Genomic DNA, 20,804 nt, shown 5'->3' on the forward strand with positions numbered 1-20,804 from the left:
ATCCACAATCTTACATATATTTATTTCCACACAAAGTACAGTTGTGTGCTGTTCACTATTCAAAGGGCAAGTCAGACTAGGTCATGTTTCTTAAAGGTTTATCTTATTAGCAATCAAGTCTCATATAGCTGAAAAATAGAAAACAAATATGCTTTTTCCACTGCCACAGTTAAAATTTTCAGGTCAACTGCATCTCATAGTACTTGTATAGCTGGTTTCACTGTTTCCTCAACCTTTGCCTCTGTGGGACAAGAAAGGGAAGGAGCAGCTGGAACAGTGATGATGAAATCCTAATCAATATTAGCAAAGAGATTTAAAAAGCCAGTGTAATGCCTCCCAAGTACTCTTACTAACATACCTTAAAGCTGAATTCATTTTAATTGGAAAATTAGGTTTTTCTGATTGTTGGGTTTGGGTTTTTTGGTGAAATTTGTTACAAGTATGGAGAAACAAGTATCAGGAGCAGAAAATGCTGTGCCAGTCTCACCAGCCTTCCTTCTTCTACCTTCACCAAATTACAGAGCTCTTGCAGGATGCATAACAGGGAAGGTAAGACATAAAAAGTAATGCTAAGCATTTATTCCTATTGTCATCTGAAAACTTAAAATTTAGAATGAATTATTGAAACATGACATAACATGGTGAATTTTTGGCACGAGTTAATGTGGAAGGAAAGTAAAAACAGTGAACAAACCTGTCACAGCACTGCTACCTGTTTGGCAACCCTGCTTTGGTAAAACCCCACAAGCCACAAGCTGGAGCTGCTGGGGGATGCCCACAAACACCCAAACACACCAAAAGTGAAAGCAAAGGATTGATTTCCCACCTTCTTGAGAGGAGACAATAGGTGGCAGGTAATCAGGGATGTACTCCTTCCTCTCTTCTGCATCCTTACTTCCCAGCTGGGGGAACTGGAGGACATTGTTCTTGCTGACAGGGAACGAAGGGATTTGATGTGCAAAAGTGACAGGTTCAATATTGTGGATGTAATCTTCCAGCTCATGCAGGTTAACCCCCATAAGCTTGAAGGCATCGCCTACGTCATCCAAAATTGGATCTGTGCGGCCATCTGGAACAAAAAAAAAAACAACAAAAGAACAATATTTTCACAGAAATCCAGGTTAAAAAATTCAACCTGAAGATGCTTTGAGATTGCAGTCCCCCAGCTCACCAGCAGTAAGAGAAATGGATTTACTGCCCCACAGTTCTAGCAGGTTTACTTTCAGAAGGGTTTTGTTCTGAGCCATCCTTTGTTTCATAGCATTGAAAAACTGCACTCCAGGAAGCAAACCAAGCCCAAAGGAGGGAGCAACAGCAGGCAGCTTTACCTGGCAACAGTCAATTAACACCACACAACCCCATATGCAGAAAGTGCTCTTTATCAGTTGGAACACATCAAATATTATGTCTCAACCTAGAAAAGGAACAATTTCATTTTTTTGAACTGACTGTAGTTTACAGAGAGAAAAGAAAAAAAGAGTCTCTTGATTAAAAAAAAAACCCTTCACAAAGTATCTTTCCACCAGATGAAATCTACAGGCTTCATAAACTATGAGCCACTTCATCTACTGGTTAGCTACACCTCCTGGATAAAAGAGAGGAATATTAAGCAGTGGTCTAATGAGGAGAGAATATTTTATACCATATTTCAGGGGCTGATTTCCTGGGGGGCAACTTAAGTTTGATTCTCCAGCAAAAATCTTACTTTCTTCACAAAAAGTACAATGAAACATCACTGGCCAGGCAGTCGGGACCTTTATTTAATAGGATTTCCAAGAAAACAGTCCAACAGAGGATGCAGCTTGTGCTATACAATTAATTTGGCTCAAAGCTTTAAATTACACTTGCAGAAGTCAAAGTACCTCAGTTTCCCTGACTTGACAGAGGAAAATCCCTCAAAAGGCCTCCAGAGGGAGAACTGGGCACCTGGCTTTGGCAGCCAAGGCACCACCACCTCGAGTCTATTCCTGACTTTTCATAACAGAAACCCCAAAACAATGCTGTAAACTCCAAACATGATTTTTAATTCAATAAAATGATATACTGAATTATTACAATTCTGTAGAATTGGCTTATGAAGATATTACATCCCTATATGATGATAAGCTGTGATTTACTTTAAAAAGTAATTATGGAAAAGCAGCCTGTGCTTATTGAAGGAACACAATGGCTATTGTGGAGCCCTGGCTCCAGAGAATGGGGGGATGCTCTTTTGTTTGTCCTTTAACCTAATCTCTTCTTGGTTTATCTTGAAGCCAAGGCAGCTGGTTCTCACATCACTGCATGAATTCCACCCCCCCAGCCAACTCACGCCTGCAGGTACGTTTAGAAAATGAGAATTTTGTTCTAGAATTTCCCTTCTTAAGTCTTGTGGTGAAGATAAGGATAATACTCAGATTATGGGGTTGATTCTCAGCTCTCCAACACTGGCCTCTTGTGTGACTCCAGGCAAGTCTTCCTTGTGTTTTAATTCTTTCCACAGCTAAAAGGGAGAGCAGACCAAGTTCCTGCCAGTTTTACCCTCCTGTATTTGGAATGTGAACTCTGCAGGGTGAAAAGCACCTCACAGTTTGTTTGTGTAATACCTGTGTGTTTGTATAAGTGCAATACCAGTCTGCTCTGCAAACTCCAGGCTTGCATGCACATAATTACATGAGGATATCACCACTCCAGAGTAGTTATGAGGTCCTTATACTAATTAAGGGGGAAAAAAGTGTGTTTTATGGTTAAAAAATTAAATTCAGGCAATTGACACCACTAAGAAATTTTGTGTTGTTGCTTTTAGTTGCTCTGCAGGCTATGAAGGTACCTGTGAACTCACTGAAGCATTTTCTAAGGTGTCAAGATTTAACAGGTACAAGTTTGACAGGCAGCTGAAAAGAAAAACTTGGGGAAAACTTTTCAAAGGTCTTTTCCTAGATCTGCACATGATCTTTCTAACCTCCAGAAAAGTGTGCTGACATGATTAGCAAGTGATAAATGCTAAAAAGGAATTCTTTCTACAAGTGCTTTTTAAGAACACATGGCAGAGAAGCAGCTACTATGTGTAACTGAAGCATGGAAATATTTAACAACTGTATCATGAAACAATTATGTGTATTAGAAAGTGGGTTCAAAAGGTGACCAAAACACCCCAAAGACGATTCAATTTTCTCACAGCTTTGACATTTGCCTCCAAAGAGACAATGCCAAGTTTAAAGTTTGATTGAAAGCTAAAAATAATGTTTAAACCTGCAACTGTCAGAGGGATGAAAGGATGCAGCAGTTAACCCTTCTTTTCAAGAGAGTGTCCTCAGTGATAAAAGTGTTTGAAAAAACGTTCAGGTCTGTATTCATATCTGTATTTAAAATCAAACCAGTTATCAACTGGAAATTATGACAGCACAAAAATGCATTAAGTGTATTTTCAGGTTATTCATCAAATAAAGACTTTACACTTTTATTTCAACAGTTTAGCATTTCTCTTCTTTCTCTGGCTTAATTAAAAAAAAAATCAGTAAAATAGCAGAAGCCAGACACGTGAAAGGGAATGCTGACAAACATGTAACACACTCTCTCCTGCTGTTTCATTTAGTCTTTTTTCTGTGAGCAAATGATGCCAAGAAAAGAAGTTTAATCTGGGCATACTGAACTTATCTCAATATTCTCCACATATCTGTGCTATCCTCAGTTTAAAAATTCAGATGCTGAAGCCTCCCAGTGAAATAATTAATCTAATGTCACACAGCAAGTCAGTGCCACATCACAGACACTTCAGAGCTTTGGTTTCCAGTCTCTTGCTGTTCTTTACACCACAACACTTTAAATACTATCATTGTTCATTGATGGAAGGAGGTGGGAATAGTTTATCCAGCAAGTTACAACTCTCCTCCTTATGCCCCATGAACAGTGAGCTAGGAAAATACCTTTCTCACAAGATTTTAAGCTGCACTATCCCCCTGAATGGGAACTCTGCTCCAAAAGTGGCAAAGCTGTGGCAGCAGCAGAGCTAAATTAAGACCATTTGGTCCCAAAACAGCTCACCAGAAACCCTGGGAATGGCTGTGCTGCTAAGATACTCTCAGCTTCCCTGGGCATGAGAAGGAGCACCAGGTGAGGAGGAATCTGCACATGGAATTGCATCCCAAAGAAGTCCTGGACTGAAGTGATGGGCAAAGAGAAGCCAGGCAGAGCAGAGTATTTGTGTGGAAAGTTATGCAGCCCTCAGCCCCACTGCTCAGCATCACCTGCAGATGAACCAACCCATCCACAAGGAAAACCAAATCAAACAGAACGGGGATGGAGCACAAAAGTATCCTACAAACAAGGGTTTGGGTTGTGGGCAAAAGGAAGCTTTAGAAGCTCCTAAAGCCAAGTTATTTTTGCAAAAGTCCAAGAATTCCTCCAGCAAACAAGCTGGCCAGTGCTCATGTCATCCAAAGGCACTGTGAGGGGCTCTGTGGGAGTTAGGGAATTGTCTTACTTGCCTTAAAGTCAGTCTCAGGAATAGCTGATCTCCTTTTGTCAAACTCACCCCCTCCACCTCCTCCTTCCTGGCCCAAAGTTTGTATGAATGAGTGAAAATTTAACAGGCAAGTAAGCACAGAACAGAAGAGCTTTTAGTTTCATGCCAGGTTTCTTAAAGGAAGCAACTACAGTTCTGTAATAAATATACTGAGAAAAATTAATGAATTAATGAGTCACCACCCATGCAACATGAACACGTGTTATAAATAGCTCAGCATTCCCCCTCATGGCTGCTGTAAAAGAGATTTTTTTTTTTTAGATTTTATTTTAACCAGCAAATTATTAGGTATAGCTCCTTGGTATTTTAATTACAGGCTCTATCACAGATTCCTTGTGCTCCAGCACGTCACACAAAGTTACTCCAGGATAACTGTTTCATGGAGACAACACAGCTTCTATCCAGCTAAGTCGTAAGTATGCACAATATGTTATTAAATAAGTTTAGAGATCTTACTTAAATGCACTTAAGTGGTGGGGAAAAGGGTCCTATTAATGTAGTTACCAGTCAGGGCAAAAGCATCTTCTTGCTATTGGTGCTCAGAGTCTGCTCCTTTTCCCAGTAACTTCAGAAACATCAAGCAAAAAACCACATTGTCCTTCGTTATATTAGCAGCCAGTAAGAAGTTAATTAGCTGAAAAGCATCAATATTTAAGGTAATCAGGACATAAAATGCACACTTATAATCAATGTTAGAGGCCCAGGACAGATCCTTGTTATAAAGTCATTCAAGGACCAGTAGAGAGAATCAGCTCATCTAAGCTGATCATCAACAATCTAATCCTTTGATAGAGATTATTACTGTATAGTGGTTAAGAATGAAGGAACTAAAAAAAGAACAGAATCAAAGAAAACATATGAGATAAATTTGACATTATAAAGAAATAAAAAATTGGCTGATGCCAGGCAAATTCTCTCCTCTGTGGTAATTACCAATTAAAATATTGGTCTGCTGCTTGCATTCTCCCTTTGCTATAGTGAAGTTTATAGGAGATACTGTGCAGACATTGGAACAGTTCTGCCTTGGAAAACATTTTGAAAATATCAGCAATTTTTCCTTCTAGTAATAATACTGCTCTCATCAGATCAAACCTGCCTTTCAACAAAAATGCAGCTGCATTAATAATACCATTTTCAATATAGTCTTTAATATTTTTATGTGTATATATAATTAATATGTAGTCCTGCAAGGAACAGGGACTTGGACTCAATGATCCATGTGGGTCCCTTCCAATTTGAGATATTCTACAATTCTATATTTGCATAAAAATAATCTTCAAAAAAGCAGTGAAACAATATGAAACTAAAGATCAACTTTTAAACTTTATTTCCTAACTGTTAGCAAATTTCAGGAGGAAAACCATAAAACCACAGTATATCCAAGCATAAGCTCAACACTGAAAATTGAAGTAAAGCAGAGGAAAATCCACCTCTGAATTCAAAAAGTTAATTATCCAGCTTATTACACTTCAAGTTGTAGCAGCAGATAATCTAAATTTGTCCTGTTGAAATATGCCCAGGTGCCCTCGATGACAGAAGTTAAGTAGCTTCTGTCTGACTGGTTTTTAGAGCAATGTACCAGAAAAAAGAGAAAAAAAGAGACTTTAGGGGGGGTGAACAACAGCTCCCCTCCTCATCCCTCCCATGAACTGGACCACTCACATAAATAGACTGGAAAGTGAACTCCCTCACTGGATGTGTTAAGAGGTAAAAATGACATATTCTGCATGTCTATAACCCATTGCCAAGCTACATTAGCTAAATTAGTGGGAAACAAAGCAGATTGTGATCTGTCCTCATGGACAGCTCCCCAGTACAAGAAACCCAACCCATACAATCCAGAGCAGATCAATCAAAGGACCAGCTCTGCAACCCCTCTATCAAACCACGTGGAACAAGAGTGCAAAACCAAGTGGCACCTAACAGGGAGCCCTTCCCTTTTCACCCCTGCTTAAAACCAACAACAACACAGGACTCTGCTCTCAGAAACCACTCTACATCAGTTTGTTTTGTAGCCTGATACCTTAATTACATACTCCAACACCGGTTTTCAAATATTTAATTTAAATTTGAGGATAAAACAGCTCGCAGCATATTGAATGGTGTTCCTTTGAAAGGCTTTCCACAAATTTGAGCAGCATAATGTGGTGTACTTTAAGAGGAAAACCCTGATTTTCTCCCTGTAAGTTCAGCCTCTCCTCCAGCCCCCAACACAGCATTCAGAAGCATTTCATGGCATCAAACACATCTCAAACCCTCTTTGCAAATCCTTTTGCCTTCTCTTTGCAGCCACAGAAGCTCCCATCAACTACAGCTACAGCAAATGCAAAGAAACAACAGCAGAAAAGTAATGAAAATCTTGAATGTAGCTCTCCTAATGGGATGTAACAGCTGGAACAAAGATCTAACCCAGCTGGGAGAGGCATCATTTTCTTGTGCAAGTGAGGGAACACGTGAGCAGCGATGACAGGCTTTCCACAGCCATACCATGGTGTCTCAACTCTGTCAGAGTAAATCTATTCAGTTTGGAACACAAAGATTATGTCCCTCAGCTGACAGCCCTGCTAACTCAAACCCCACTGGTCTGACTCCGAGATAACGCCCTGACAATGAAGATGCTACAATTGGAATTTAATTAATTCTACTTATGCAAAACCATGGCAGAATTAAGCTCATTCATCCAGAGCTGGGTTTGTACAGTAACTTATTTCAGGAGCAAAAGGAAACAATTCTGAAATTGCAGGGAGATGTCAGCTCAGTATTAAGATGTCCTTTTACAAACCTTTTTAAAGAAAGAAATACAGGGATCGTTTTAAGAGACGTTGTACAAAAACCAGCACATCACTGGCACAAACACAGCATATTCCCCTTCTCCTCAAAGAAAAAAACCAAACAAAAAAACACCAAACAAAAAGACTGTGATACTTGTAGTACTTCCTTCCCCATTCATAGAGGGGAAAAATGCCTTTCCCCACTTTCAGTAAGGAAACCCAAAGCAAGAGAGGTATACCTGAGCTCTACAAACTCCAATCCTCAGCACCAAAACATTTTATTTGCATCATCTCTATGTCTTTTCCTCCCAGTCTTAGAAACACTGCAGCACAAGAATCTTCCCCCGAATTTGTAACAACCCTATGAAAGGACAGCTCTGGCCAAACCTAGGTGAGCTTCTTTTTCACCTCATAACTCCATCCTCTTAAACCCTCTCTGTTGTCCCCTTCAATTGCTTTAATGATAATTTCTGTGTGGATTGGGATACAAACTGCACTTGTGCTGCTGGGATATATGGCTCAATATTGCACAGTCCCATTTCTAGACTAACTTGCTCTCAAATTTGGGGAAAGTTGTACAAGTAAACCTATTCAGCCTGAGAAATCCAGTTTGCAGCACACTGTTGTTCCAAAGCTTGGTTACACTGTCAGACTTGATCTCAATTATTGCTGAAATGATGAAGCAGAGCCAGGCCCAGGTACAGTCACTTTGCTTCATGGGGGATCCCCAGAGCAGTGAGAACTTCCTTTCTTCAGGAGAAGGGACACAACCTCCAGCAGCAGCACTTCCAGGCTGTGATTGCTCCTCTCCTGACCAAGCCACTCACAGTGTGCTCCCCAGCTCTGCACACTCTCCAAATTCACCCAAATTCAACACACCCAGCCCTCACAGCTCCTTGGATCTTGCTGCATGGAATCCACCACCAGCTGACAGCAACATGCCTCTGATGTTCCTCTCATCAGCACAGCTCCCACAGCCTGCACAGAGGTACTGGCAAACATTCCCAATGGTGCAGTTCAGGGCTCCCATCCCTGTTACCTCTCCAGCAACCTCCTGCAGGTCCCAGCACAATCTCTGAACTTGTGGTGGCCACAGCAGCCCCCAAATCCACCACCAGTGAGTCACCTTCTCCCTACCCAGCACTTCAGGAAATTATCCATCCCAGCTCCAACCCCTGCCAGACCCAACTGCTCTGACCTCTGCCCCAGGGGTTCTCCAAAACTTTTCTCTCCACAAGTACAGGACACATGGAGCAGCAGCTGCCCACAACCCACAGCTCTCCAGCATGCCAAAGGAAGGAGGAACATGTCCCTCCTGGCACAGGAGGCACAAGCAGCCCTGTTTTCCCAGGCACACAGCTTACATCCACCTCTCCAGGGTATCCCTGCTCCTCCAAGCCCCTCCACTCTGGAGATCCCTCCTCATTTCCTTCCTGTTACTCACAGATGCAGCAGGAGCACTGGCAGCCCCATCTCTGCCATCTCTGCACACAAATCTCTGCCACATGAGCCCCTCCCTGCCCCATGTAGGGCAGCAAAGGCCTCCAGACACACAGACCCACGACCCTCTAACCACACCCACAGCCTGAGCCCTGCTCCTCATTGCCCACATTTCCTGTGTTTACAGCTGGCAGTGACCCTGACAGCCTCACTCACCCTGCAGGCACATTGTCACCTCCCCACCTTTTCCTGACATTCCCAGACCCAGCACACCCCTTAGCACCCTCTCAGCCCCACTGGCATCATTACTGACCAAACAAGCAACTGGACATGCCACTCTCCAACCCGCCATGTTCTGCAGGCACCAGCAGGACATCCATCCCCTCCACTGCAGGCTCTGCAGGGACACTGACAACCCCAAGGGACACACAGCTGCATGCCCTGCTGTAAGCCCAGAGCCAGCAGTGGTGCTCCCTTCCCAGTCCCATCAACACCCACATCCCACACTCCTGGCTGGCCCAGCCAGCAGCCCTTGGCACTGATTCCCAGGCCTCTCCTCTTTCTCTTCTCCCACTTGCTGTAAACTCAGCCCTTCCATGCTGCCACCCCACACCACCTCACCCCAAACCCACTGAGGCCCAGGGCATCACTTCCAGGGCCCCCCATCATCACTTCCAGCTCCTTCTGTACCACCTCAGTGGCAGAGTTGGCTAATTCCAGTCCCCCACATATCCAGCCAAACCTCCTCCTCTGCATCCACACAAGGACACCCATACTTCATGCCATGTGCACTAAATTATCCCCAGCCCACCCCTCCTGCACTCCACAATTCCCATGTGCAGCCCTGCCACACTCCCACATCCCGTTCACTACAGCTCCACTTCCCCCAAAACACATGTTAGTGCATCCCTGCCTTCCCACATTCCCCATACACATGTTCCCAGTCCCACAGTACCACTGCCTCCCTCTCCAGACAGACATTCCCAGAGCACCCCAACAACAGGGCTTCCAGGCACACCATTCCCTCCCCAGGCAGGAGGGAGGCCAAGCCTTGCACCCTCCATCCTCAGCACTTCCCCTTGTGCCAGGAAAGGGAACCCCACACACACATCCCCACAGCCCCCTCAGCACTGGCACCCAAAGATGAGCCCCGAGAACACAGCACCACACCCTCCTATGGACACATCCCACCAGCAGGGAAAAGAGGCTGGCTGCCCCTTCTCCCTCCAGTTCATCCCCCTCCCAGACTCAGAACATCCCAGCAATGGGGCCAACAGTCCCCTCTCCCCCTCCTGTACTTGTGTCTCCCCCTTCCCCAGCACTCTGTAGCCAGAGAGAGTGGGACAGCACCCCCATGTCCCCACACCCGAGCCCCACTGCCACAGAGCCTCCTTCTCTCCAACTCCAGCCCCACAGTCCCAACTCCTCACCCATGCCCAGACCCACTGCCCTACAGTCCTCCCTGGCTCCAGGACCCCCTTGCCCCATGGCTTCCCTTCCATCCTCCCAGTCCTGTGCACTGCTCCACAGCCCAGCTCCCCTTCCCCACAGCCCCCAGCCCACGGGCTGATCTTCCCCAAACCCACACCTGGCACTCACTGAGCCAAAGACCCCAGCACTGCCCAAATCCCACCTCCCTGCACCCTCCTACCCTGCCCAAATGGCCACACCTCCACGACCCTCCCCTGCCAAGCATCCCCAGCTCCTGGCACTGCCCGACAAGCAGCAGCTCCCAGCTGCCCTCCCACACCTCCACAATGCTACCCCACAGCCTTCCCCCACAGCCCCCTACCCAGGGCCCCCAGTGCTGCCCAAACCCACCTGCCTGTACCCCAAACCCCCTGCCCTATCCCCCAGAGCCCTGCCCAAACCCACCTGCCTGTCCCCCAGACCCCTGCCCAAACCCACCTCCCTGTGCCCTCCCGTCCTGTCCCCCAGACCCCTGCCCAAACCCACCCCTCTGTGCCCTCCTGCCCTGTCCTCCAGACCCCTGCCCTGCCCAAACCCACCCCTCTGTGCCCTCCTGCCCTGTCCCCCCAGACCCCTGCCCAAACCTACCTCCCTGTGCCCTCCTGCCCTGACCCCCAGCCCCAGCAGTGCCCTAAACCCCTCCCTGTGCCCTCCTGTCCTGCCCAAATCCCCCCTCCCGTGCTCCTGCCCTGCTCCAGCAGTGCCCAGCGCTGTTTCCTTGGCGGGATGGCCGAGTCCGGCAGGGCTCATGGAGCTCACTCAGCCCGCACCCTGCTCAAGCAGGGCCCCTCACAGAGCCCTCCGAGGGCCCTGTCCAGCCGCATCCCCCCGGCCCAGCCCCAGCCCGCACTCACAGAGCTCGCAGTAGCGGTGGCAGCCCCGGCCCAGCCCCTGCAGGTACCGCTGCAGCACGTCGGTGAGCAGGTCGCAGGCCGAGACCTGCACGGAGTCCCAGCCGAGGGCCTGGCAGATCTGCGCCACCGACACCCGCAGCAGCCAGCGGGAGTAGGTCTCGCACATCCCGCCGGGGCCGGGCGCCGCGGGAGCTCTCACGCACCGCCCGCCACCGCCGCCATCGCCGCCGCCATCTTGGCGCCGCCCCGCCCCCGCCAGGCAGCGCCGCTCCAGCGCCGAGCGCATCGAGCGGGGCGGAGCGCGGGATCCGCGCCTGGAGCGCCCCAGGGCCGCGTCCCGCTGCTGAGGGGACACGCGGGGGAAGGTAAAATTATAAATATCGGTGCCTCGCTGCGGGCGGGAGAAGGTAAATTTATAAATATCGGTACCTCAGCACCGCTAAATGTCCCCCAGTGCCCGAAGGGGTCTCACAGGAAGGATGCGACAAGGCTCTTTCCAAGGGCAGGGAGTGACAGGACAGCGGAATGCCTTCAAGCTGAGAATTTGAGATGGGATGTGGGGAAGAAATTCTGCACTGTGGAGGTGATGGAACGCTGCCACAGGGTGCCCAGGGGCGGTTGTCCCTAGTCGTGGCAGTATTCAAAGTCGGGTGGGACAGGGCTCTGAGTACCTGGGATAGTGAAAAGTGCCCCTGCCCATCACAGCGGGTGCTACCAGATCATCTTTAATGTCCCCTTTAACCCAAACCATCCCGTGATTCTATGATCTCTATAAATAATCTCAGTATCTCTAAAGAAATATCTCAATTAATCTATTTATCTAATTAATATCTCTCAATTTAATCTATTAATCTAATTAATATCTCTCAAGAAATAGAGACAGCTGTCAAGAGGATGGTGCCAGACTCAGAATTCTAAGTGATGTCCAGTGACGGGATGAGGAGCAATGGCCATAAACAAAACCAAATCACAAGGAGTTGCACTTTACCAGGAGGAAGAACTTCCTTACACAGAGGGTGGCAGAGCACTGCAACAGGCTGCCCAGGAAGGTTGTTTTCCTCTTTTTTTCTTTCCAGCTGGATGGAACACCAAATTGGCAGCAATGAGGGAAAAGCGTTTCTGGGTGAGTTGTTTAATTAGGGAAAAAAAAAAAAAGTAGGAAAAGGATGGAACTCTGGTGGCAAAAAGGATCCAGAAAGAAAATTTCCAGTAACTGAGTGGTGCAGGAGGTGCAGGAAGGAGCAGCACAGCTCTTACAGGGGTGGCTGTGGAGACACACAAGAGCTAAACTAAGTTGCATATAACTAATCAGAGCATGTAGGACAGAACTGTAAATATCAGAACTCTAGTATGAAAACCCAATTAGTTCATAAATTAGCACTTTGCTTTGTGACTAGGCTGTTGTATCAGTCACAGTCACATCTCCCATCTGCAGCCTGAAGATGACCTGGATCCCAAACAAAGTCCTGAAGCTCCTGGTTTGGTTAACAGCTCAAGGTGAGGGTGGTGCCCCTCAAGGCTCCACACTGGGACCAGTGTGAGCTCCTCTGGGCACCCTGTGCCAAGGCCTTACCCTCCTCACAGTAAAGAATTTATTCCCAATATCCAATCCATCCCTGCCCTCCATCAATTTAAATCCACTGCCCCTTGTCCTGTTGTTCCATGCCCTTATCCAGAGTCCATTCCCAGCTCCCCTGGAGCCCCTTCAGATGCTGAAAGGTCTCCCTGGGACCTTCTCTTCTCCAGGCTGAGCAAACCTCTCAGGGTGTCTCCAAGCAGAGGTGCCCCAGCCCTCTGATATTTACATTTCTACACACACACTGACCATCCTATAAACTGTGCATTCTGAACCTCTGTAGTGACTCACCTCATCACATCACTTAATTTGAAAAATTCAACATCTGCAAACAGTAGCAATACAAAATGAAAATTAGAGAGATCAGTGTTCCAGCTGTGTGATGCAGAGGTTATTCCAGTCTCCTTCAGCCCACAATGCAATGTACCTCCCAAAATAGGTCACTTCATTTTCAAAACCAGGGTGAAGTCAGAAAATCTCTTCCACTCTTCAAAAAACCATCCATTTAGATGTTTCATGTGGCAAATAAATTAAAAGTGTAGAGCACAGACTTTTAAAAAATAAATTTTCAAAGCACACCCAAGCCCAACCCAGATATTTAGACTCCAAGAGCATTTGCTCCACAGACAACCAAAAGGATCTGTTTCATGGAGGTGGTTTATTTTAAGAATTTACAGATTTCTGGGGCTTTTCACTTCTTCACAAGATAACAGAGCAGTCTTGTCAACACAGACACAGGCAGGCTAAACCACATATGCTCAGAAGAGCTCCTCTTCATCTGTAAAGAAGATTGAAACAAATTAAAACCCTTTCATCAATTTTTTTTAAACTGTTATCTTCTCCAGTTTGAATACTTCATTAATATTCCTCACCACCCCCCCAATTCTTCATCAAATCTATTTTTTTCTTATATTTTAAATTTTGAAATTTTCATTACATTTTAGATTTTGAATATGTTCGTGTTAGTACAGAAACCTCTTTAGGTATGTCTTATATGCAGACATTTTTAAGCAATTGCATTAAGTCAGGCCACGATGCAAAAATTCAAACAGTAATTGCAAATTAATCCAATAATAGAGAACAAAAAAAAAAAACACAGAAAATTATAATTCATATGGGATAATGCCCCCATGGACACATTTTCCTTAAAATTACTGAAAATTAAGAACACTTTGTCTGGAAAAATTCAAACTAAAAATGTCCAATTTCACAGCTGTTTAGGAAGAAAAGTTTCTGTCTGACCAAGACACTCAATTCTGATTCCCTCATCTGATTCCATATTTCCTGTGTTAATTCATTTTAAAACACAATCCAGTTTCTGTGACATAACTTTACCTCTTGGATTTGGCTGAACCTCTTTTTCCGATTAATCCCTGGTTATGGTATTACGAGAAAAAACAAAACAAGCAGGTTAAGAAGCAACTCATGCAAATTCAGGCAAAACTCTGCACGGATTTCTGACCACAAATGTATTGTGAGGAGGACAATACAGCACCAAAATCATATAAAATACATATTTCAGGCATTCTGTCAATACACAGGAGATGAAAATGTGTATTTCCATACAGAGCAGAAATTTTTAACTGTTACAGTAATACACATGAGCTACATGCAGTTACAAATTGTGGTCTAAGCCCACACATTTGTAACCTGCAGCACACACCTGCACAAAACTTCATCCTCAGGCAAACAAGCAAAATACTGAACTTCAAGTAAAATACATATTCCATATGAAAATATTCTGGAAATTCCCTCCTTGCAAACCCAGCTCCAAACTCTCAGCTTCTGAACACTTGATTTATCCAAAAGCAGTTCAGTCACACCATTTGCTCTCCCCCACTCAACACTACTGGGCTATTTGACCAGGCAAAGTAGGAAATGTCCAGGTAAAAGGGAGGAAGGGGGAAATCCACCAAAGGCCAGGAGGAAAACCCTCACCTTTCTAGGCAAGGATGCATAGTGAGGCTGAAGATCTATTTTAGCAGCTTTTAAACTACATTTGAACAGAAAAAAACTGCCAAACTTCTCTCTGGTTAGTAGAACTGCAAAAGCTGAAAAGCTTGGGAGCCATGCCAAGGACTGCCTTCCCTCTGGTTTTAGGGAATCCCAAAGTCTGCCTGTTACCCTGGCACACAAGCAGCACATGACTGCAAGAGCTCTGAGTGCACCTTCCCACAAATACTCACAGAGCAGCAGCACCAGAGATGATCTCAATGAGCTCCTTGGTGATGACGGCTTGGCGGGTGCGGTTGAAGGTCAAGGTCAGCTTGTCAATCATCTCAGCTGGAATGAGGCAAGAATGGAGTTTAAACACAAAATCAGTGTATAAATGTCTATAAATGCACATACAGAGAGGCTCTATGGGCACAATATCCAAGTGGCTTGTAAACTACTGCAAATACCAAGTACCAATACAAGGCTTAGTGCCTCTTGGTATTTGCAAGTGTCAAATAGTGCCAAATACCAGAGTGCACCTGACATTTTTTCCCTACAGGTAAAATTAACAATAAACAATCTAGAAACATGAGAATTCAGCTTGTCAGCTGAACATCTGCAAAACAGCTGGCAGACTTGTAAATACCAGGCATGACATAGCTTATTGTAACATAACATAAGCAGGCATCATTAGCTTTGAAATTAGATTTCACTGTCAATTAACTGCATTGTTCTTTCCTTCAAGTTGTGGCAAAAGGAGACAGATTTTTCTCAACTATTTTTTTCTCAATCATGTTTAAACACAGCAGTATCACCTCTTTCTCTCAAGCTGGTCATGAGAGCCATGCCTACCACTGCAGGCAGCCCAGCTGCACATCATACCAGCTTCACACAATCACCAGTATCCTTCCAAAGCACACTTACATATTCTTTACTTGCTCCATGACAGATGGTATTTAACTATTGTTCAAGTTTCCCCACCTTAAAATTGCACTGCACTAATTATATTTGGTGAACAAGTATAGATTTATAAAAATTCAGGAAATCCTCAGAGCAGCCAAATGAAAGGAGCATAGAGAATATTTAGCCATTACAAGATTAGTTTAGTATTTCATATGCCTTTTAAAATGATCTGTTATTTCACTTCCAGTCTTAGGCCTGTTTCTTGGCAGCAACCCCTCTTTCCAGGGACTAAATACAGTTCATGTTTGAAACAGAATCTCTTGAACTGGCTCAAAAAAAACCCCAAACAATTAGAAGTGGAATTAAGATAGGAAATAGCTGGTTTTTGAGGTGAAGTATTACACAAAGGAAGGTCAGCACTTTCCTGCTGAACAACTGAAAGCCAAGGAGGAGCTTACAAGCATTCTTGCTGGCGTTGTCCATGGCAGTCATCCTGGCGCTCTGCTCGCTGGTGGTGGATTCCTTCAGGGAGTAGTACAGAATGTTTGCTAGCGTGAACTCCTGGTAGTTCCTCAGCACATCAGCATCAATATCATCATAGATACTCAGGCTTTCTGCAAAACATGCAGCAGCAAGCTTAGACACAGCCAAGATTCACTACTTCCAGCAAAATACAATGACATGGAGAAGATGACTTGGCTGGGCTGGTTCGATATTTAAGGCAGCACAGAGGGATTTTCTGAACATATTATGTGTAATCTCTATGCTAGTTATAATTCTGTTAACTATTTTATGTGTTTTAATTTAATTTAATATTAGGAAAGTCAGACCAAAGCAAAATACACTATTGCCATATTATGTTTAACCTTCCCATACAGTGCTGCAGAAACATTCTGGGGTATTTTTAGTGAGCAGTGAAAAGTCACTCCCTACTCAGACTATTCAGTGATGAAAATTTTGGAACTGACATAATTTACATATGCATAATTCCTGCTTGACACAGAATCTCAAACCAGAATTAGTACCTTTCCTTTTAACCTCCTTGACCCACAGCACCTTTGTGAGCCAGCCTTGGATTGATCCTGGCCAAGATAAAATCATCTGTTAAACTATGATACAAGCACCATAATAAGATGTTTTAATATCATATTCCCATTTTCAGAGTGCTTTTCTTGTGACTTATCACTGCATGTAACTGGTGGTTTCTAGCTCCCTACTTACCAGAGCCAGCCACAGTTTCAAAGGAGAAGATTGGTTTTTCATCAGTCTTGTAAGAAATGACAGACCTGTACAAAAAGAGCAAAATAGGCTCTTCAGTTCAACTGAACTGACGCTAAACTGAATGGTTCAAATCAAATTAGAATAGACAACTTCTGGCTTTCCAATGCCACAAAGTTTTGGGATAACCCTGATGAAAAGATCTTGGATAACACGTGGATATAATGATGTGGTGACTGTAAATATAACAGCTATACACAAGTTAAAAGGGAGTTCCAACCACAGCTACTAGAAAAAAACAGCCCAGTTCTTGACACACAACAAAATCAAGAAGTAAAGTGAATATGCCAAATCACAGCCAGCTTTCATACAACTTCATTGGGCCAATATGCTCTCTGAAGCATTCTGCCCAGTATTTTTCCAGTGAAGTTTCAGTTCAACCTTACCTGAACCGATTGTAGATGACAGAGCCTTCATCAAATTCATACCCAGAGTTTAACAGCTCTAAAGCAATGGCTGAAGCATCTCCAAAGCTTGGAGGTCTCCGTCCCACCTCTTTGAATGTCAGCAGGAAATAGTTGCCATGTGTCCTGCAGCAACAACAAACCTGTGTTAGAACCAAGGGGATGCTCTAAAGTACAAGGAGCAGTAAGACTTACTAGAACTAACTGACTGTAACTTAGGAGTGTTTAGAATGAAACGTTTTATTGAATTAGGGTCTGAAAGAAACTTTGCTTTTAATTAAATTACCACAGCTTCACAATACACACATATGTAACAGCATCAGTTGCCAGCTTTCAGACTTTTATTTCAAGAATATAATAGTGCTCTGTAGCAGTTTCCTAAATCTTTTCTTTTTTTTTTTTTTTTCTTTTTTTTTTTTTTTTTTTTTTTACAGGAACTTGAATTTAACACAGTTCCCTTAAATGCAATTTCCTGCCAATGGCACACAATCTTACAGTCTTGTAATTTCTACCACAGAAAACAAAACTCCAAACTGAACTTTTGGGCCCCATCCTTCTTACCTTTGAAGCAGGCCTCTGATCTTGTCACCTACTCCAACCACCATAACCTCTTTCCCTGCATTTGAGAGGTTGGTAATCTCATTCTTGAGGGTTTTAGCAATAGATGTATGGATAGCACCACACAGGCCTCGGTCAGAGGACACACCAATGAGGAGGTGCTTCTTCTTGTCCTCAGGTGCCTTTATTTCTGCTTTCTCATAAAGAGCTGAAAAAAAAAAAAAAGATCATTACACGTTTTTCAAGGGTGTCAAAAAAGCAAGTAAGTAATAAAAAAATGCTCTGAATTATTCTAACTAAAACCAATACCAAAGGGCCTCCAGATCTCAGCCAGATTAATTTTATTTCCTTTGCAATTGTTCCAAGCTTGCACATGGTCAGACCAGATGTGAGCAAGAAAAAATTCAAAGCCAATCACAGCTTTGATCAAATCAGTGAAGTTCACTGTGCAAATTCTTTTGGAAACAGACTACTGGAAGGTTAAAAAGCCTTGGCATTTTATCACCAGTATGAAAACCTCCTCTTCTGCTCCCCCATCATTAAGTGCAAGATTTTTCTCTCACACAGAGCTCCTGTTCCATAGACCCTTGCAGGCTTCAGCTCCCTCTCAGCTCTTGCATATTTGGCTGCAGAAACCATCTTCATGGACTTGGTGATCTTCTGGATGTTCTTGATGGACTTTAAACGCCTGGTGACTGCAAGGTTAAGAGTTCAAGGTCACAGACTGTACTGGCATAATGACTCAAACCCAAACAACAAAATGCCAGCAAGAGCCATTCAAAAACATTTTGCCCTGTTCCTCAAAGAAGAAGAAATAAATAAACAAACAGTGCACAAATAAACCTCATAAGAGACCTCTGTATTTGCAATAAGAACACAGCTAACACAAATTCATCTTTACAATAGAGATGTTTTTTTCTTCAGACATAACATTAATTTAATATTTATCCCAACATGAAGTCTATTTACTATTCTCTTTGCTTCCAAATCTACCTGTTTCACAAATAGATTATTTGAGGTATAATGTCTTTTTTCACAGATGACAAGCAGAGAAAATAAACAAAAAAGTCCCCATAGTATGAAGACAGAATAAATTTCCTCCTCTATTTAGACTGTGGTAAAATGACATTTATAAAAACATAAATGGAAAAAGAAACCAAAACAGGTATCCCATAGACAAGCACAATTCCAAGGCAATATCCCTGTATAAGAACTATGAGGGATGGCTTAAGGAAGCATTCTCACACTAAAATCATTCAGTCAATCCCTTTTTCCCCAAAAATGCTTCATAAAAGCACAAGGAAAGAAACAAAAGAGAAACGAAGGTAACTCTTAGAAGCGAGGAGAAATCTGGTTTAGCACATATGATAAAAATATTTTTTAAATCTGTTTGAGTAAAACTATAAAAAGACATCTAAATTACTGCTAAAACCACTTCTGAAGGACACTTGTTTAATGTAATTAGCACTACAGGCCTATATATCATTGTTATATATCACAATCCTTTTACCCAACAGAGGCTAAACAGAATTATATTTTAACAGATGTTTTTTCTGCAACATTTTCCCTCTCTCAAGAGCAGACAAAACCTTTACTTACTGTCTTTTAGCGTTGCCATATTCCTGACTTGGCCCCTGAAAAGAAATGAAGGAGAGATTAGGATAATTCCCTAGCTGTCCACAAACCAACACCTCCCAAGGGCAAGTCCCTTTCAGAGTGATGAAAATTCAAAGATTTGCTGTTTCTTTAAAAAGATCTGTGGCAGAGACAAGCCACTCTGACCTGTGGCTTGTAAGCACACCTTCATCCTTCCCTACCTGTGTAATTTCACAGAATCAATTAGGTTGGAAAAGACCTCTGAGATCATCAAGTCCAACCTATGACCGAACACCCCCTTATCAACTAAACCACTGAGTGCCACATCCAGTCTTTCTTCAGACACCTCCAGGGACGGTGACTCCTCAACCTCCCTGGGCAGCTCATTCCAATGCCTAATTACACTTTCTATGAAGAAAGTGCTCCTAATGCACAACCTAAACCTGTGTTAATCATGTCCTGCTGCTGGCTGCCTGTCAGAAGAGGCCAACTCCCACCTGACTGCACTTTGCTGTCAGGGAGTTGTAGAGTGATAAGGTCACCCCGAGCCTCCTTTTCTCCAGGCTGAGCTCCCCCAGCTGCTCTTCAGGGGACCTGGGCTCCAGCCCCTTCCCCAGTCCCACTGCCCTTCCCCAGTCCCACTGCCCTTCTCCAGCCCCTTCCCCAGTGCCACTGCCCTTCTCCGGCCCCTTCTCCAGTGCTACTGCCCTGCTCCGGCCCCTTCCCCAGTCCCACTGCCCTTCTCCAAACATTTCCCCCCCCACTACCCTTCTCTAAACCCTCCCCAGTCCCACTGCTCTTCTCCGGACTCGCTCCAGCACCTCAATGTCCCCCCTGAACTGAGGGGCCAGGACTGGCCCAGGACTCGAGGCCAGCAGTGCCGAGTACACAGGAAGGTTTAACGCGTTACCCACTCCCTTTGGCTAATGGCACGGGGCAAACGAGGGCATTGGAAGGGCAAATTAGAAATAAAATCATTTTAAACAAAGCTTCACGCAACGCAATTCGTTTCTAAAGACTATAAAAATGACGCAGAGAAGGCTGCACCATTTCCTGGCCAGAGCAGGGTCTCCTGCCATGTACAAACCTGTCCTTTAACCCTTGCGTGTCCCATTCACCCACCCCGGCCGAGCGCTCCCACCCAGCGAGGACGGACCCTCCATCCCTGCGGGTCTCTGCTGCCCTCATCTCCCGGTACCGGCTCCGCCACCACCCCTCAGAGCCCACAGCCCCTCAGGGCCACCCGCGGCCGCGACCCCGCCGCCCCCAGGCGCCGCACGGCCGAGGGAAGCCGTCCCCCCCTCACCCCGCGGAGCCGCCCCGGCCATCGGGACGCGCTCCCCCGTGCCCACAGCGCCCGTCCAAGCCCGTGCCGGTACCATTGCGGCTGGACCAGCACGACCGCGGCGCCCCGGGCGAACATGGCGGCGCCTCCACCACAGCCCCGCTGAAGGTCAGCGCGCCCGCAGCGCGCCTGCGCCGCCCCGCCGGGATCCGCTTCCAGGGCGCCGCCGC

The 20,804-nt window shown here is 44.9% G+C and overlaps 2 protein-coding genes across 3 annotated transcripts in view; both read right to left on the bottom strand.

The window, feature by feature from the left end:
* The window catches only part of TAF3 (TATA-box binding protein associated factor 3), a 115,518-nt gene extending 104,217 nt beyond the window's left edge, over positions 1 to 11,301 (bottom strand). Inside the window, exons 1-2 of the mRNA XM_071424137.1 lie at positions 11,040 to 11,301; positions 827 to 1,069 (exon numbers count right to left, since the gene is read on the bottom strand). Of these exons, the coding sequence (XP_071280238.1) occupies positions 827 to 1,069; positions 11,040 to 11,205 (409 nt within the window). The 5' untranslated portion in view covers positions 11,206 to 11,301. The remainder of the gene's footprint in view (positions 1 to 826; positions 1,070 to 11,039) is intronic.
* Positions 11,302 to 13,254: 1,953 nt separating this feature from the next.
* On the bottom strand, positions 13,255 to 20,799 carry ATP5F1C (ATP synthase F1 subunit gamma). 2 transcript variants are annotated; one of them, XM_071424142.1, is made up of 10 exons: positions 20,669 to 20,799; positions 19,293 to 19,327; positions 18,257 to 18,388; positions 17,697 to 17,901; positions 17,118 to 17,261; positions 16,675 to 16,739; positions 15,912 to 16,067; positions 14,802 to 14,898; positions 13,951 to 13,988; positions 13,255 to 13,393 (listed from the first exon to the last, which is right to left on the bottom strand). In XM_071424142.1, exons 1-9 carry the CDS (start codon positions 20,710 to 20,712, stop codon positions 13,982 to 13,984), a joined length of 885 nt encoding a protein of 294 aa, XP_071280243.1. In that variant the 5' UTR covers positions 20,713 to 20,799; the 3' UTR covers positions 13,255 to 13,393; positions 13,951 to 13,981. The 2 variants fall into 2 exon arrangements, with proteins under 2 accessions (XP_071280243.1, XP_071280245.1); XM_071424144.1 differs by lacking the exons at positions 13,255 to 13,393; positions 13,951 to 13,988 and having other exon boundaries at positions 14,798 to 14,898.
* Between the last annotated feature and the right edge of the window lie 5 nt (positions 20,800 to 20,804).

The sequence above is a fragment of the Agelaius tricolor genome, unplaced genomic scaffold (genome assembly GCF_023055355.1).
Source record: "Agelaius tricolor isolate 1412-34295 unplaced genomic scaffold, bAgeTri1.0.p SCAF_3, whole genome shotgun sequence".
In the NCBI taxonomy this organism is placed as follows: Eukaryota; Metazoa; Chordata; class Aves; order Passeriformes; family Icteridae; genus Agelaius; species Agelaius tricolor.